Source organism: Plecotus auritus, assembly GCF_963455305.1.
Source record: "Plecotus auritus genome assembly, chromosome: 8".
In the NCBI taxonomy this organism is placed as follows: Eukaryota; Metazoa; Chordata; class Mammalia; order Chiroptera; family Vespertilionidae; genus Plecotus; species Plecotus auritus.
This window is the reverse complement of record NC_137782.1, coordinates 162,346,575-162,364,823: the sequence shown is the minus strand read 5'-3', so window position 1 is coordinate 162,364,823 and position 18,249 is coordinate 162,346,575. Positions and strand designations below refer to the sequence as shown.

Below are 18,249 nucleotides of genomic sequence, written 5' to 3'. Positions count from 1 at the left end.
GCTTAGAAGTGAAGGCTAAAGGAGTCGGGAAGCCTGGAAGGGGAAAGCTGAGGGATAATTTAGGGCTGTGACTTTTTTTCAAATACACAAAAGGTTATTTTTAAAATGGGCAGCCGATTAAGAAGTGAACAGGCTCAGCTTGCAGTGAAAGCACTGGATGAACTGTAAGGGCGCTTCCCTGCTGGGGAGGTTGAGCAGATGCCACCTCACGTGGCCAGGAGGACGGGCCGACAGGAAGAGGTGGTGGGATCAGACAAGCCTCCAGCAGGGTCTGGGTCCATGTGGCTCCGAGGTCATGGCAGACCTTTGATTATTACTCGGCTGAGATTTCTTAAGAATCAAGCCTTTCAATACATTCTGAAGGAATAAACTTAACATCATGTGAGTCTTTCAGAAACACATCCTTGCTAGGCCAAACTCCTGCAGCTTGAGCCCTTGCTCCTGGGCCCGCTCTAACCATCCCTCTCTTCTCCTGCCTAGGGACATGCCAGCCCAGGCCCGGGACCTGGTGGCGCGAATGAAAAACAGCCCTGTGAGTACAGAACCCGGGTCTCCAGCTGGGGTGGGTCAGTGGCTCTAAGAGACCCCTACATACGTCCCACTGCAGCTCCTGCTCCAGGCATGTCCATAAGAGGGGCCAAAGGAGCCACAAGAAGCAGGCCCTGCCCCCTACCCCTAGGGTGGGCAGCGGAAGGGAGAGATGGAGCGGAGAGTTGGAGATTGTGGTGTTGGCCAACATCAGCTTCCCCCTTTAGGGAGCTGGCTCTGCAGAGCCCTATTATGTAAATGCTGGTTCTAAAAATAGGCTTCTCATTCCAGTCCTTCCTCCTTCCCGATCCCAGCCCCTTGCAACCTTCTCACTAGTAATTTCTTTTTTAATGCTCTGTGTTTATGCCTTGGAATCCAGCTCCTGGCGGGACTCCTATTATGGTGGTGTCTGAGTGGAAAGCGGCTCCTTGGAGGGCCTCTCAGCCCCCACCCAACCTCTGAGTCCCCATATGGCTCCTCTCCAGACCCCACCTTGGTCTACCCGCTGCTCCCACACCTGGTCTACCCCCTGCTCCCACAGCTGGTCTACCCCCTGCTCCCACACCTGGTCTACCCCCTGCTCCCACACCTGGTCTACCCCCTGCTCCCTCAGCTGGTCTACCGCCTGCTCCCACACCTGGTCTACCCCCCTGCTCCCACACCTGGTCTACCCCCTGCTCCCACACCTGGTCTACCCCCTGCTCCCACAGCTGGTCTACCCCCTGCTCCCATACCTGGTCTACCCCCTGCTCCCACAGCTGGTCTACCCCCTGCTCCCATACCTGGTCTACCCCCTGCTCCCACAGCTGGTCTACCCCCTGCTCCCACACCTGGTCTACCCCCTGCTCCCATACCTGGTCTACCTCCTGCTCCCACACCTGGTCTACCCCCTGCTCCCACACCTGGTCTACCCCCTGCTCCCACACCTGGTCTACCCCCTGCTCCCACAGCTGGTTTAACCCCTGCTCCCACAGCTGATCCACCCCTTGCTCCCACACCTGGTCTACCCACTGCTCCCACACCTGATCTACCCCCTGCTCCCACACCTGGTCTACCCCCTGCTCCCACACCTGGTCTACCCCCTGCTCCCACACCTGGTCTACCCCCCTGCTCCCACACTTGAAGAGCTCTCCCAAGGGGCAGCTCTGGGTTTTTGCTTCCAGCTGCATCTTTTGCCCAGGCTCCTCAGAAGGCCTTAATGCGCTTCACTGCACATGGGACTGCAGCTTTCTAAAGAGGATTTCAAAGGGAAATAGTCTCCTGCAGTGTGTGAGCAGATACATGTGTACCTCTCTCTCTCTCTCTCTCTCTCTCTCTCTCTCTCTCTCTCTCTCTCTCTCTCTCTCTCCCCTGTTCCAGCATCATAGTGAGGGTGAGGCATCATCTCTCTAGTGTGAGACAGAGAGAGTGAGGGACACTTGGGAGGCTGTCTGGCCAGGGAAGCACCTCCTGAATGTGCCCCCCACCAAGTGCTAAACCTAGGATCTCTGTCCCCTCAGGAAATCAACCTGGAGAAAGACTGGAAGCTGATCACTCTCTTCATTGGGAGCAACGACTTGTGTCATTACTGCGAGAATCCAGTAGGCCCCTGACCCGCCCCTCGGGGACCAGGGGAGGGAGATGCTGACCAGTGGCGTTATCGTGCCCGGAGCCCTGAGCTCCCTCGTGGGAGTCACCTTGCCTGTTCTCCAGGCAACGAGTCCGCCCAGGCAGCCCTGGCTCATACATGCCCCATGAGGCCTGGCATTTCCCACTGCGGGAGGCCCCTCGGAGACCAGCTTCATTGGTCTGATTCCAGAAGAGTCTAGAAGCACCCATGCTGGGTACTGCTAATGGGGTGGCCTCTGTAATGCACACGCTCTGATTTCTGGGAGCCAGTGGGTAACTTGCGAGACCCACCCCCCACCTTCTTGTAGTCTCTGCCCTGTTTGTTGGTGTTTTTCGTGGGGGTGGAGGGGTGCAGGGGAGCTGAAACCATGTTATACCTGGGCTGGATGAAACTGAGCCCGTCCCGATAGGAAGGCTTGCTGCACTTCAGGGACATCATGAGTTAACCAACCCCAGCCTGCCAGCCTGGGAACCCACCCCTGTGCCTAACATTGTTTCTGTGGGGAAACGGGTCCAGACTTACAAACCTTGGGAAGTTGTAACTTTTGGAATACATCTTGTTCTAAGTTGAGGACATCCTGTATTTTATTTGGCCAGAAAAAGACAGCTGCCATTACTCAGAGGTCATGGTAGGATGTTTGACAGGCACAGGCGGGGGGAGAAGGCATTCATCATTCCTTGTGGCTCAGAGAGACACCACCGGAGGCTGCATGAGAATTCCTCCCCCCACACACAGGGCTCACTCTTCCAGGCCCCCCTCTGATCACTGCCCGGCTGCGCAGACCCTGGAGGCAGTGACACCGCCCCCGGGGCATTGAAACGTCATTGCATCTTAAACTCAGTGGGGTCCCGGAAGCCAGAAGTGACCTCGGAGCCGCCTGTGGGCACTTAGGACAGGAAAATGCCTCCACTAGCCCCAGAATGCCTGTCCCTTGTGTAAGCAGGTTTATACTGAGAGTATTTTTGTGAAAAGGACCTGCCTGCCAGCCCACAGGATTAACTAGGGAGGGGCTTAACCAGCCTCCAGTCGGAAGATGGGTCAGAGGAGCCCTAAAAGGACCGTAGGAGTTAGGGGGAGCCCCTGGGGCCAGCATGGCCATATGGTTGGAGAAGAATGAGGCCGGTGACGGAAGGGAGTGGAGGAGTGGCGGGCCCAGCACTGCCAGGGGCTGCCTGTGGGTTTGAGATGCCACGGAGCGGGGTGAGGTGGGGATGATTCATGGTGTCTAATAGAGACCCTGTGCAAGCAATGAGGGCTGGGCTTCTAGCCGGTCCAGTGCCATCAAAGCCCCTCTGCACTCACTCTGCCACCATCCCGGGCGCCCTGGGCCCCCTCGGCTGGGAGCAGACCACTCTCCTCCTCTGAGGAGAGCCCGGGGCTGAGGAGAGCCCCTTCTTTCTTCACAGGAGGCCCACTCAGCCAGGGAATACGTTCAGCACATCCAACAGGCCCTGGACATCCTCTATGAGGTAGGACAGAGCAGCACGTCCTGGGTCCCCTTTCCTGCTGGTAACCTGCCTGCCGCTCACTCCCTGGGGCTGCTCCCAGGGTGCATCTAGGCAAGTTTGTTCGGGGAGCTGCACGCTGAGCAGAGCCCCGCTGCGAGCAGGCACCGGGACACCGGGTGCCATGGGAGAGGCGGCCGCCGGCTCCTCTGCGGGGACATTCTGACTGGATCAGACTGCATTGCTGGTGGCACAGAGTTTGCCTCTGAAGCCCATTGGCCTTGTTTGAAGGCAGATGGTGTGGCTTACCAGCAATGGGAATTCTCTGGATCTCAGTTTCTCAATGTAGAAAGTGGGGCCGATAGAGAAGATTCAGTGAGATTAATACAAATCTTATTTCCTCTCTGAGGCTCAGTTTCTTTATTGGTAAAAGTGGGGTGGGGGAAGTTGGCTTGTAGATGATCCCTTAGGCTCATTCCAGTAGTCATCAGTGCCCTGCCTCCCCCATTCCCGCCGCCCCCAACTGCTTGGGGACTAAGGAAGCCCGCCCCTCTGATCCCACAGCTTCCAAGGGCTTTTGTCAATGTGGTGGAGGTCATGGAGCTGACCAGCCTACACCAGGGCCAAGGCGGGAAATGTGACATGCCACTGGCAGCTCAGTAAGTACACGGTCCCGGTCCCAGGGTGAGGGCACCCTGGGGAGCAGGGCTCACACATGCCAACAGTGAGACCACTGCACAGAGCAGACAGTCCTATCTAACGGGCAACTAGCCAGGGACTTGCAAAATCACTTGGACAGGCTTCTACATTATTGAATGCCTACTATATACATGTCCCTTCCTTTCTCAGGACCTCAGTTTGCTTTTCTATAAAGGGAGACAGACAGACCAAATGATCCGTAAAGCCTCCTGAATTGTCAACGATTCCAAACTCCAGCTCCAGCGAGTTGCTCTGTGTTTGAAGGACAGCAGCGGGCACTGAGCTATACCTGGCCTCAGATCCTGGCTCTGCCATTTAGGACCTGTGGGAGCTTGCCCAAACCACCTAACCCTCTCTGTGTTTTCTACTTCTCACCTGTAAAATTCCTTGCTAAGTAGATGGGAAGTCTAGAGGAAATGCATGTCAAGTACTTGGCCCCAGTGTGGCAGGCTCTCAGGAAATAGTAGGTTTTATAATGTCCTTCATATGACTGTCCTTGAAAGCCACTGCAAGATGAGAATTTCTGTTGAGGGCTAGAATTTATTTAAAGCTCAGCTGTTACCCTGGCAGGAAGTTGCCATCTTCTGAGGCTAGAGGGTCTCCCAGAGTTTTGCTATGAGGAGGAGATTCTGTAGAGGGTTGAAGGGTTCTATCTGGGGTCAAATGGATTTGGTGGGAAAATGACAAGCTAGTTCCCATTATTGATAGGAACCTAGCCCCCCCAGGTGAAGTGGTCAATAGCTGGGGGTATGGCGGGCTCCTCCAGCAAGGTGGTCTTACATTCCACCTTGTCAAGGCATCTCAAGCTGATTGACCCACCCTAGCTTCTCAAGAGACTCCCCACTCTGGAGCTCTGAGAGAGAGTCCCAAGCAGCTGGAGATAGAGACAGGAGGCCTCAGGAACATAAAGGAGAGGGACTGGGCCATCATGGCAGTCTTCACCCAACTCCATCCCGCTCCCTACCTGGTCATTCTCTGGACAAACCACAGAAGCCACAAGCTTGGGATGGAGCACCAGGTGGCATGGGGAATGGGCAGCCTCTCTACATGGAGACCCAGGCATCAGGTGCCAACTCTTCCACCTTCTCTCTCAACAAGTACCTGCTGGACCTTGAGGTTCAGTTCTGTGACCTGGGTCCATGAGTCAGCAAGGCTGTGTTGTGGAGGCACCTGGATGTCATCACCTTCCCATGTGAGGCAGCACAGGGTCCAGGCCTCTGTGGCCAGCAGCTTCCTCTGGGTGGGGGATCATCCTCCCAGGGGCCCAGAGCCAGGCTGCCCCCAGGGAGCTTCTCCATAGGACTCCTTGCCTTATAGGAGCAACTGCACTTGCTTCAGACGCTTCCAGGAGAACTCCCCAGAGATGCAAGAACTGAAGAAGGTGAACTGGAACTTTCAGGTAGATCTGCACCCCTTCTCTTCCTGCCCCAGGTGAGAGGCACCTTTACTCCAGAGCAAGGATCCAAAGTCGTGTGTTCAGCTGGGCTTTCCTGAAAGCAAGTGCTCCCTAAGGGCAGGTCACAGTCCCTGAAATATTTATCCAGGTGGATCGAACACCAAGGCTGGGGCGGGGTGGCGGTGGGGAGGGGATGAGTGAGAAATCTCAGAAGGGAAGCTGAGAGAAGTGCCACCTCCCAGCCCCGGGTCAGCCCTGAGAGTTGAGCAGCACTGGGCTCCCAGAGTAGATGTCATGTGATGGCTGCCACCCCCCACCCTGAGGAGGAGGAGAGCATTTACTGCCTGTTGGTCTTTCTCCCTTCTTAAGAACATAAGGCTTAGCCCCAACCAATTTACTGTCCCCTCCATTGACATGGCCACTCTGAGCTTTTCTGCAACTTACCCATCTCATGCACAGGGCATGTCGTCTTACCGCTTCTAAGCTGCTTCCCATGAGCAACTTCACCCTCAGATATCTCCCCACATCAACTGCAACCTGCACTTCACTGACCCTGCCTGCTGCTCATGTTTTTTGTACATCTTGTCTCATTTTCCCAGTTGGATTATAAGCTCCTTAAGAATAAGCATATCCAATATATCTCTTTTAGAGTCCATAGTTTTTAAATCCAAAAAACTATGGACACTCATCCCTAAGTTCACAAGCATTTGGGGGAGCTGGCATTGGACTGGAGCCCATGTGATAATTCACTTCTTCATGCAGTGTGAACAGGGGAGACCTTTGGCCCAAGTAGTCTGGCCAGCAGCTCAGACCCAGCCTTGCAGGAACTTCAGAGTAGAATTGGGTGGTACTCCTGCCTGCACCCTAGAGCAGCCCCTTTAAGTCCCCTTTGCCTAGGGTGGGTTGGCCTCCATCATGACCAGCCCAAGGCTAGAACCTGTCTGTCCTGGCGGAGGCTTGAGCAGCCTCTCTCCTCTTCCTCAGAGCGGTGTCTCCAGGCTCTCCTACTGGCACCAGTACCTGCAGCGTGAGGACTTCACGGTGGTCGTGCAGCCTTTCTTCCAAAACACCCTCGTCCCCCTGAACGAGGTAAGCTGCAGGCATTTCCAGGAGGCACATGTGTGGGGCCATATCTTAGATGGTGTATTTTCTCATCTGTGTAGGCTTTTCTGTCTGCTTCTCCTTTACCCTTTTTTAAATTTTATATTTTTATTTTATTTTATTTTGAGTATGATTAAAACCTAGATTCATTTGGAAAGAAAAGGAGAAACTCAACACTGACCAAGCTCCTGAGTCCTGGCCCTGCTATTTGCTGGACTGGGATAGAATGGAAATCTTCCTAGATATGTTATTCTTTTTCAACCATTAGGGCAGGGATGCTCAAGGAAAAGGATGGACTGTGGGTGGCTATAATTCATGTCTGTTTAAAAAATAAAAATTCAAAAATTGGGCAATTTCTTCATCAATATCTGAGCCATGTATCAGCAGAGTTGAAAGAATATTGAAAGGAGAAATACCCAGGTCGCCTGCTAGGTGGGCGGGGGCGGGTAGCAGTGCCCTTGTCCCAGGAAGATAATGCCCTTGCCTTTGGTCACAGAGAGGAGGAGCTGACCTCACCTTCTTCTCCGAAGACTGTTTCCACTTCTCAGAACGCGGTCATGCCGAGATGGCCATTGCGCTCTGGAACAACATGGTGAGTGCCTGGGTCCTAGTGTGCTCCTGTCAATGAGGGCCACCCCAGGATGTCGACAACAAAAGCCTACTGGCTGCCAGAGCACCTTTCTCCCCAAAGCTCAGGAGGGTAGCGCACGTATTTGTCCTGACAGATCAGATGATTCTATCAGTAATGCCCTAGTACTGTGGGGGGATGATTTTGTAATCAGGTAGACTAGATAAAAACCACAGTTTCAACCCCTTACCATGTGACCTTGGGCAAATGATCTCTCTCTGGCCATCTGTATCATCATCTGTAAAAACAATGAAAATGACACAGATCTCAGAAATTGAAGGTAATGTGAAAACAGCACTCAGCACGATAATTAACATTCAACAAATGTCAGCCCCATCACTCCAGTCTCAACACATTCCCAACTCTTATTTCTTTAAACAGCAAAAAGAAAAGAGCCACCGGTCTGTTTTCGCAGGTTGTCACCTATTCCCATACTTTCTTAAGGTGGCAAAGGGGACCTTACACAATGAACATACAGCCCAGGGGCCACAGGAACCCCTGGCCTTGCCTCTGCCCTGTATAGCTGGCTACTCACCACTGGACAACCAGCTCCATTTGCACAGAGCAATGAAACGCCTTGCCAGTCCTCTGGCTTCTTTTGCTTTCATCTCAGTGGGTAACCCAATCTCCACCCCCACGTGCATGTTCCCTCATTTCTCCCATGGTGACTAAACAGACTGCACTCCTGCTCCTTTTACTGCCGTTTAGGCCCGCCGTGTCCCTGCCAACCACCACTGTGCAAATATTCCCACACCTGTCAACTCACCCAATAGGTCCAGTATCTCACTCGGCTGACTCACAATATTGACTTTTCCCTTAGCTACACCATCTCTTCTCCTCGGAACAGCAAGTAAGCCGGTTTTATCCTTGGCCTACTTCATTGCAGACTCAGCCTTCCTCCACTTTTGTTTTCCTTCTGTTGACATCACATTCTACCCACTCCTAAATCTTTCATCATACTCTCAGCCCAGGACTCTGAATTTCAGCCAAAACATCTTTTAGTTCCTTCCCACCCAACCTCCACAGGGTAATTGTTTTAATCCAAGTTTGTACAGTCTAAAACAAAAATCTATGAAAGAAATGAATCAAAAGTCCTGTTGTCTTTCAGTAGCTGAGTCATGCAACTTCATTCCTTTTAACCCCCCGCCCCCGCCCCCACCCCCGCGAAATGGGTTTCTATGCATTTATCCTCCTGAGATCTCAGGGGATTCCAAGAAGGGCCCAGAATTCTAAGCCCTTAGCCTTTCCTTCCCAGCATTTCCTGGTGGCATTCTGAGCCTGCCTAATGCCAGGAGTCTCCTGGGGCTTGATGACTCAAAAATGACAGGGCTCATTGGTCTCTTTCTGCATGAATTAAGGATATAGTTCTGGCCTCTTCCAAAGCAGCTCAGTAGTTCTCCCCATTCACCCAGGTGAGAAGTTTTTATACATAAAGGCAACTGGGAGGGGTTTAGATCTGAAAACAAAAGGTACACACTGCCATGGAGCCATATAGATAACGATACAAGACTGCCCTTGGCTCCCCTCCCATCATTGTCCCAGCCATACTTCAAATTAAAAAAACAACAAAGTAAAACTGGACTAAAATCATCTAAGAATATCTTATCCTTTGCTATATAATTTTGGGAAATAATTATATAGTCCAGTGTTTTCATCCAAAGCCATCTCAGATATAAAGCTATTGCATCACACCAACTATTCAGACTATTTTCTTACTGGAATTTCACCCCTAGAGTGACATAAATAAATAACAGACTCTTAGAGGTCTGGCCAGAATGCTCTGTAACTAAAACACAGAGACATGAAGCAATTTGCCCAGGATCACACAGCCAGTTAGTGGCAGAGCAGGGGTTGGCCGGTGATCCCAGGGTACCCTACTGGTGACCCAACAATTCCACTCCTGGGTATATGCCCATCAGAAAGGTCTAGTTGTCTAGTGTTCTAGATACAGCACCACCTGGCCTTTCCACTCCCAACCAGATAAGCTCATATGTACCCGGTGAATTCATGTCTCATAATTAGAGTCCTATGACATAGTGTCTGCAGGCTTTGGCCGGTGATCTCAGGGTACCCTACTGTGCAGCAAACACACTTTAGACTCATCATCTCCTGCCCCTTCTCTCTTAACAGTTTAGGCTTCGTTCGGAACGTTTGCAAAGCCAGAAATATTAGCAATACCAGGGAATGTTTTTCTCCTCCTTTTTATTCTTTTGTCTTCTTATAAAGCTTTTCCTTATTTTTTTCTGATGCCTAGCCAGCAGTGTTGAAATCTCCCCTCACCTACTATGTGCATCTCCCCAGGCGTTGGGTGATAACCTAGCCTCATGATGGCATCACTGTCTCCAGGCTTACAAGCTCTTAAAACAGCAATTCTCAGCTCTGGCTGTAGAGTAGAATCATCTGGAAACTTTAAACACAATATATGCCTGCAACCACTTGGAACATATGGATTCCCTGTGACCCAACAATTCCACTCCTGGGTATGTGCCCATCAGACAGGAACGCATGGGTCCACCACAGCTGCATGCAGACTTTTCCCAGCAGTGCTATTCATAGTTCCCATGTCCACCACCAAGAGAATGGACAAACTGTGACACGTTCATACAATGGCATACCTTACACTAAGGAGAAACCAACTTCAACAACATACATATATTTCAAAAACAAGCAAATTAATATATGGTCTTATTGGGGGTGAATTATACTGGAAGAGGGTGGCAGAGGGGCCCAGGGTTCTGGTAATAATTCCTGCTCGCTTATGATTTGTACTTGTTTCTACATGTGTGTTAGCCTCATTGAAAAATTTGCTTAAAATAAAAGAAAAATTTCTGGGCCTCATCCCCAGAAATTCTGACTTAGTCTGGGTGGCACCTGGGTTTAGTATATTTTAAAAGCTCCCCAGGTGGCATTATTATACAGGGTTTGCAAACCACTGCCTGAGATTTATTCACCACAGTAGTCTGCAGAAATGAACATCTGACCCTGCTTTCAAATTTCCAAGGCTCACCCTCCCCAAAGAAGAGGCCTGGCCCCTTAGCACCAAACACCAGGCCTCCTGGGACCTGACCCCAGTCAACCTATCTGGCAGCCGCTCCGCCACCCTCTGATTTGCACTTGGCAGCCTAATAAGGAGTGAAATTTCCTGCGCCGCCCATGCTGTCTCTGCCTCTGTGTGTCTGCTGTCACTCACCCCTTACTCCGGACTGCCCTTCCAACCTGCTTCTTACCCACCTCACCACTCAACTCAGGTGCCAGCTCCCACAGGAAGCCTTCTCTGAATCCCCAGAGCAGTCTAGAGGCCCACCCGACCCCACTGTACCCTGGCCCAGACCTGTCATTTGGCTCTTCATCCGTGCATATGGCTTCAGAAAAATGGATTCTAGAAAAACAGCCCCGTTTCTGTGGCCAGCCCCATGCCTCCTGCCCCTGCACTTCTCCACTGCAGTCTCCACTCCACCCACCCACTCGCTCAACCACTAGTTCTGGAGCACCCCTATGTGGTGGGCACTGTTCCCCGTGCTGGGGATGCAGCAATCAAAAAGAAAGAATGGCCCTGTTCTCATGGAGCCTACAGTCTAGTTGGAAAGAGACAAATAACAAACAAATGAACAAGGTAATTTCTGACCACATTCAGGGCTTTAAAAAAAGTAAAGCAGGGAACTATGACAGAGAGTAATGGTGGGTGAGAAGAAGGCCTCACTGAAGAAGTGGCCTGTGAACTGAGAGAGGCTGCCATCCATGCAGAGGGCTGGGCCAGACTGCTCCAGGCAGAGGAGGTAGGACCCGTGCGGGCCTGGAGTCAGGGATGAGCTTGAAGCTTCTGAGGAACATAAAGGCCACTGTGACTGGAGGGAGGGAGCAGGGTCAGAGAGGTGAGCAGGGCCTTGTCCTTGGATGGCTCTCCAGCCATATGAACCGATTTACCCTCTGGCTGTTGAGTAGCGATGGACTAGAAGGAAGCAAGAGTGCAATTGGAAAGACCGTTAAGAGGCTGGTGGAGTCCAGGTGGAGATGAAGCTGGCTGGAACCAGGGTGGTAGCATGGAGGAGGAGAGAGTGTTTTAGACTGACTGATGGATGAGGAAAAAGAGGAATAAAGGATGACATCTTAGTTTGAGGTTAAGGAAATTGAGTGGATGGTTGAGGTGGTAGAGGGAAGAAGGCTTGGGAGGGAAAACTCCAAGTTCTTTGTTGGATGTGGTAAGTTAGAGATGCCTTCCAGATACTCACCTGGTGTTATCAGGTAAGCTGTTAAATATCTGAGTCTGGAGCTCAGAGAGTTGGTCAGGGATGGAGATTTAGGGGGCGGAAATGTGGGTGTCATTAGCATAGAGGTGGTATTCAAAACCACTGGTTTAACTGAGAGCCCTAGAGAAAGAATGGGTGGAAAAGAGTATAGGACCAACTGCCAAGCCCTAGGACATTCATTCCAACCTTTGATACCAGCAGCAGAGGAAGATAGAGAGAGGGAGGGAGGAAGGAAACAAGGAGAGCGTGATCTCCAGGGAGCCAGAGAAGTGAGTGGCTTGAAAGGGAGGCATCAACTTTGACAAATGCTGAAAAGTCAAATAAAAAAGTGACCATTGGACCTGGCAATGCAGAGGCCATTGGTGACTCTGACAGAGCTTCAGCCAATAGAGGAGACTGGACACCCATTGGAATGGGTGTCAGAGAAAAGGGGAGACCAGGAAGTACAGTCAGTGATTACAAACAACTCTCCCTAGGGATATGAGAAATAATGGCAAAGGTCGCTGGAGGGGATGTGGGATCGAGGGGAGGGCAGTTAAATGATGGGAGACAGAATAGTTTGTGCTCTGATAACAGGGAACCAGTAAAAAGGGAGAAACTCATACAATCATCAAATCCAAATGATCACTACCTTCCTCTGCACCACTTGGTTCCTGGGTCCCTGGGACATCATTGGGAATCATTCAAACTGGCCTTCAGCATTCGTCTCTCACCAGGTGGTTCTGTTACAATAGTGCTAAGTAGAAATAATACTCTTACATGTGTAAGTCACCACCTGCTCACACATGCTTTCATTTCATCTTCTCATTTGATGCTCACAACCGAATGTGGAGTTGTCAGGACAGGGTTTAATGCCCTGTCCCTAACCTTGGGACAGTTCAGGAGCCAGCCTAGCATCATACAGGCCATTATCAGCAGAGCCAGGACCCCAGCGGATGACTCTGCTGTGCTCTGTCCAGTCACCATGCGGGCACCAGAGCAGCCCTTCCTCCTCTGTGTTGCTAAGGAACAGGTATAAAGGCTTTAAGTCAACAACAAAAACAAGACCATGAGCCAGGTGTGGTCATTAGCTGGCACAGAGTACTTCCACTTACCTCACAGGCAATACCTGGAGTCAGGAGCTGCTGAGGTCAGGAATAGGCAGGGACAGATTATCAGATGGTGGAGGCCAGAAGTTCAGGACAGTTTGAATAGGTGTTCATCCTTGGGACTGGCTACATGTCAGGGGGCAGGCCGCTGACCGAAGGTGCTGGGAGGAAGAGGTCCAACAGCTTGCAGCTCATCCTCAGAGGGTCCCGGGCCAAAAGTATTCGGCAGAACCTCTCTGAACCACAGTTGCTCCCAGAAATGTTGTGAGTAAACCTTTTTGTCTATGAAGAAAACATACAAAGATGCTCAAGTGAGAAAACCCAATTTCTTAAGGTTGACAAGCCAAGTATAGTAATGGTGTCATGGTAACCAATGTGTTTTCCAAGTTTTCCTGAAGTTGACTAGCCCCACACACTTAAAGAAGTTGGTAATACGATGATGACCATTTTATAAATTGAAAATGCAGAATGTCTGCGATCATAGCCACCCACAAGCAAAACAGGAAATGGAGGTGCTGGGCCCTGACTTCCACTCAATGTGGCCTCTAGACCGGCCAGTCTCTCTTGGGCCTCAGTAAACCCAGGACACAGACTCAGGGGCCCACCCTGCTCTGGTGGGCCTGTCACTCTGTGAGTGAGAGTCAGGTCCAGCTCTGGTCCCAGGGCTGCTGGTATCTGCTGTGGGTCTTGCTTCATAGCTGGTTTCAGTTTGGGAAAGAGAAGGAGTCTGGTGTGAGAGACCCCTCCTGACAGAGTGGTCTCCCAGCTTCAGAGGAATCAGGATTTCCTTTCTCTCATCAGCTGGAACCAGTGGGCCATAAGACGACCTCCAACAACTTCACCTACAGCCGAACCAAACTCAAGTGTCCCTCTCCTGTGAGTAAAGGTCCCACCTGTCCAGCATGGGACAGGTGTCTGGGGTGGGGGTGGGGGTGATATAGCCACCGGGAGACACACAAATCCCCTGGGAGGCTTTGGCATCTTGCACTTCATTCACTGCCACCATTCTCACATCTCACCTTTCCTCATTGCCCCAGACACCTTTCAGCTCCTCAGAGTGGGGGCAGCCATGGGTGAGGGGCAGGAGAAAGCAAGAGGTCCTGACTGAAGTGGGAAGAGGCACTCAGGGGAGGCAGGCAGGACTGGCAGAAGCTTGAGTCACCCTCTACCCTGAGGGGTGTGAGTCATGCTCTGTCTTAAGGTGGAGGAGCTCTCCCAAGCCAGGCATGCCACTAGGGCTGGGGGGTTGGGAGGCAAAGAGAAATAAGACACCGAGTCTGTCCTGGGAGCCTGCACTCCACCTCCTCCCTTTCCACGTCTGCCTTTCCCAGGCCCTTACTGCCTTTACTGGACCACTGGCAAAGTCCCGAACTTGCTCCCCAGCTCTCCTCTCTCCCCACTCCATCCATCCCATGATCACTGCCAGACACCAGTCTGCCAGTATTGTCAAGACGACTTGAAACCCTTCCCTCCATGAAACCTTCCATGGAAGAAAGGCACCTTAGACATTGTCTGTTCTGTCGCCTTAGACACTCTCTGCTCCTGAAAATGGAGCAGTTCCCAGACGAGCCCCACGATTGCCGTCTGTGCTTTCACTCCTGCCACCTGCTCCCGTGGCGACGCATCCCCCATCTCAGCCCATGGGAAATCTTCACCTCCTCCAGGCCCTGTCTGGGCTACTGTCCCTGCACACCTGCCTCGGCCTCTCTTCTGTTTACACTGCTCCTAAGACACCGAAAGGCTCCTTTGTGATGTGACCGCTTCTCAACATGTCTTATCTCCTACCTGGGCAATGAGAGATGTCATATCTTAGCCCTCAGGCACTCGCACAGCTCCCCCGGCCATGGCTCCCCCAACAGGCACTCAGTGTTCGCTGAAAGGGAGGAAGGGACCCAGGGAGGCAGGCCCAAGCGCCTTCTCTCCCGGCCCCTCTCATTTTGGTTCTTCAATCGACTGCAGAACCAGCTGTCCTTCCACACTGACCTTCTCTGCTCCCCCAGCACCCCTGGATGGGAGGATGGGAATAGTTGTCCAATAGTGGCCTAAAAGAAAGAGTTGGGGTCTCCCCCAAGACTTTCATTGGTCACCTGTCAGTTCCCAATCTTTCACAATGAGGTTGACAGGAAGGAGATGCTGGTGAGACACACAGGAGGTTGTAGCTGGGTGTTGACCACTTTGGACACCCTCCTCCGGAAGATTTGGGCACAGTGGGATGAAGGAACTTTGCAGACCATGAGCTGAGGACATGTGCAAGGCTGTGGTAGCATCTCCAGCACGGGACCCAAAGAGCCCAAGGTGGGAAGCAGGATGGTTTTCAGAGGCCCCAGACCCTGACCCTCTCCTCCTCCGCAGGAGAGCCCTTACCTCCACACCCTGAGGAATAGTCAGCTGCTCCAAAACCAGGCTGAAGAAGGCCCCAACGTGCTCTCCTGGGCTGTGCCAGTGGCGGCAGGAGGTGGCCTTGCAGTTGGCGTTGGCGTGGTGATGGCATGGAGAGCCAGGAGAAGCCGCCAGAAGGAAAATCCTCCAATAAGCCTGAACACTGTGAGATTGTAGGCCCACCAGCCACATGGATGCTCATCCTAGAAGCCCCAGCCACACACTCCTCCCCAGCCCTCTACCTCAGCCACCACAGAGCGCACTTGCTTCCACACCTGGTGACGTAAGAAGCCAAAAGGACCGTCCTGACTTACTGAGGCCTGGGACCAATGGTCCTGGAATTGGCAAATTTAAATGAAGGCCAAAGCCATTCTGTTCTTGGGTTAACCTGCTTGAAGCTCTTGTCTTCCATCTGTCATGTGATGCAGGTGTGGGAGCTAGAGCCTTTCATGTCATCTCAGCCAGTGCTGCCCAAGGGATGGCCGACCCGAGCCAGACCAACCCCTATCGGGCTCCAGCCAGCACTGGAGGAGCAGATCCTCAGTCCCCAAACCTACTACTTAGAGTGTGGGGAGCACCTTGGTCACCAGGTGCTGGCTAGAATTCGGGAGCTGGCTGGCCACCATCCATTACAGTCCAACACATAGCTGCCACGCACCTGTTTTGTACCAGGACAACATAGAGCATTGTGGTACCTCCAAGGCTGTGAGGTTCTTGGCCAAGAAGACAAACTCCTTCAAGAGACAAGAAGCTCTGTGACAGTGCAATTCAGCGCTATGGCAATGAGGGGTAAACGCATCTGATTCCTCTCAAGACTAGGAAGAGTTCCTTGGCAAAAGTTTCCTGAAAGAGGACAATGTTGAAATACCATTTTAAAAAATTAAATGATTGGGACATGAACACCTTACATATCCTTAACCTGGTTTACTCCAGGGACTACATTTCGGAATGATTTCCTCTTTCTACATTACCAGGTTGCTGAGAGAGGGCTGGAGAGTCTGACAGCACAGGCCCCTACCAGGCAAGGCCCTGAGCTGGATGTCTTTCCCAGATCATTCCTTTGATTTTGCACAAAAACTCAGGGAGGGGATGAGTTTTGAAACTAGGAGTGGTGGTTGGGCAGCATTGTGAATGCACTAAATGCTACTGACTTAATCCCTTTAAAACGGTTAATTGTAAGTCCTGTGAATTTCACCTCAATAAAAAGCAAGCAAAATGAATCCATTATCATCTGCATTCTAAGTATATCTCCGTATATCTCCGATCACATAGTGTGGGATGACAAAGAATGTGAGTTAGAACCCCAGTGATACCATTTGAATGTATGGCCTACAGAGCAAACCCCATCAGCAGCCTGAGCCCCAGTCTCTCAGATTCCTTGTCTATAAAAGTGGACGCAGAGAACCCATTTTGCCTGCCTCGCAGCACTGCTGGAAAACAAGAAATGCATGTAAAAATGCTCTAAAATACTGCACACCTGGAAATGAGTTATTTTCTCTGCTGTGGGGAGTTGAGATAGTGTTCAGACTGCAGGGGAAGTGGAGAGGTCTGGAGACAGGTGTGGGAACAAGGCAGTAATGGATGGGTGAAGAATGCCTGCCTTCCTCTCGTGAAGGGCCATCATCTTATCACTTTTGCAAAACAGGGTAGAGTCCCCGGAGGACCTAGGTCCCGTCCCAGTGTTCTCCTAGCTTCAATTTCTGTTTGTTCAATGGGGATAGCATACCTGTTCCACTTCTTCCTAAGGAAAACGTAGTGGCAAAGTCACACACATCCTAAAGAACTGCCTCATCATACCTTGTGCTCCTGGCTTACCACAGTGTAGCCACAAAGAGAACCATTAAATCCAAGAGTTCATCCCCCCACCCCCCACCCCCCGGTTTGCCCTCAAGTCTCCATTCCTCCGATAGTTCCCATTTCAAGAAATCACGGAATTCCTAACCTCAAGCCCCCTCACTTGGGTTGGGGTTGGAATTTACACTACCTGAGTAATCCAGGAGCCCCTGGGCTGAAAAATTAACAACAAACAGTGGTCCCAGGCTGGTGACCAAGGAGCACTTGACAGAAACAAAGAGACCTCTCTGGAGGAACACAAACCAGGCCCCAAATTCCCACCAAATATATGCTGAAAAGCCAAAATTTAAAAACACAGGAGAGCACCTACTTGAACCCAGTGGTAGTATACACACATTGACCCTATGCCATGTCCCTTCCCCGTAGGAAAATGTTCTGTCTCATTTGGATGACACCCACAGCCACACCACAAACAAAGCCAACAAATCCTGAGAAAGCTACAGTCCATGTTCCTCTCCATAGCGGCTTTTTTTCAATGCAAAAGAGATTTGTATGGATTAAATTTGGTCCGAAACCTTCATAAAGGACATGGAACTTTGTGCTCTTTAGGATGGAGAGATGATTTAGTTAGAGGCCAAAAAGAAAGGGCTCGTGGAGACTGAGAAAACTCCATTAAGTGGAAAGATGAATGAGCGTGGTGTGATTAGGAGACCACAAGAAAGCCAAAGAAAATGAGGATGGATAAGCCAGGGAGAGTTGGATTAGTGAGGCACTATGGAAGGGGTGAGGAGTTAATAGTGATTATGTTGTTACAAAGGTTGTAATATCAGGCTGCATTTGATTTGGGACTATAAATGCAATTGGGATAAGGTTGGTACAGCCCGGTTGGCATGGCTCAGCAATTGAGTGTTGACCTATGAACCAGGAGGTCACAGTTCAATTCCCGGTCAGGGCACATGCCCAGGGTTGTGGGCTCGATTCCCAGTATGGGATGTGCAGAAGGCAGCCAATAGATGTTTCACTCTCATCAATGTTTCTATCCCTTTCTCCCTCTCCCTTCCTCTCTGAGATCAACAAAAACATATAAAAATATAGAAAGAGCATATTTTTAAAAAAAAAAAAGTTGGTACAAAGAAAAATAATACCAATAAGAGTTGACAGAGGGCTTATACTATGATAGGCATCATAGGGCACAATAATTAAAATTTCTACATTCCTATTGTCATTCCCCCCCTTTTTTTAAATATACTTTATTGCTTTTTCACAGAGAGGAAGGGAGAGGGATAGAGAGTTAGAAACATCGATCAGCTGCCTCCTGCACACTCCCTACTGGGG

The 18,249-nt window shown here is 51.0% G+C and overlaps 1 protein-coding gene across 1 annotated transcript in view; it reads left to right on the top strand.

The window, feature by feature from the left end:
- PLB1 (phospholipase B1) overlaps positions 1-16,346 on the top strand; it is a gene marked incomplete at its 5' end in the record, with an annotated part of 115,400 nt that extends 99,054 nt beyond the window's left edge. Inside the window, 9 exons of the mRNA XM_080684244.1 lie at positions 481-532; positions 2,028-2,108; positions 3,544-3,606; positions 4,147-4,241; positions 5,599-5,680; positions 6,662-6,766; positions 7,275-7,370; positions 13,543-13,617; positions 15,094-16,346. Coding sequence (XP_080540370.1) covers positions 481-532; positions 2,028-2,108; positions 3,544-3,606; positions 4,147-4,241; positions 5,599-5,680; positions 6,662-6,766; positions 7,275-7,370; positions 13,543-13,617; positions 15,094-15,297 — 853 coding nt within the window. The 3' untranslated portion in view covers positions 15,298-16,346. The remainder of the gene's footprint in view (positions 1-480; positions 533-2,027; positions 2,109-3,543; positions 3,607-4,146; positions 4,242-5,598; positions 5,681-6,661; positions 6,767-7,274; positions 7,371-13,542; positions 13,618-15,093) is intronic.
- Between the last annotated feature and the right edge of the window lie 1,903 nt (positions 16,347-18,249).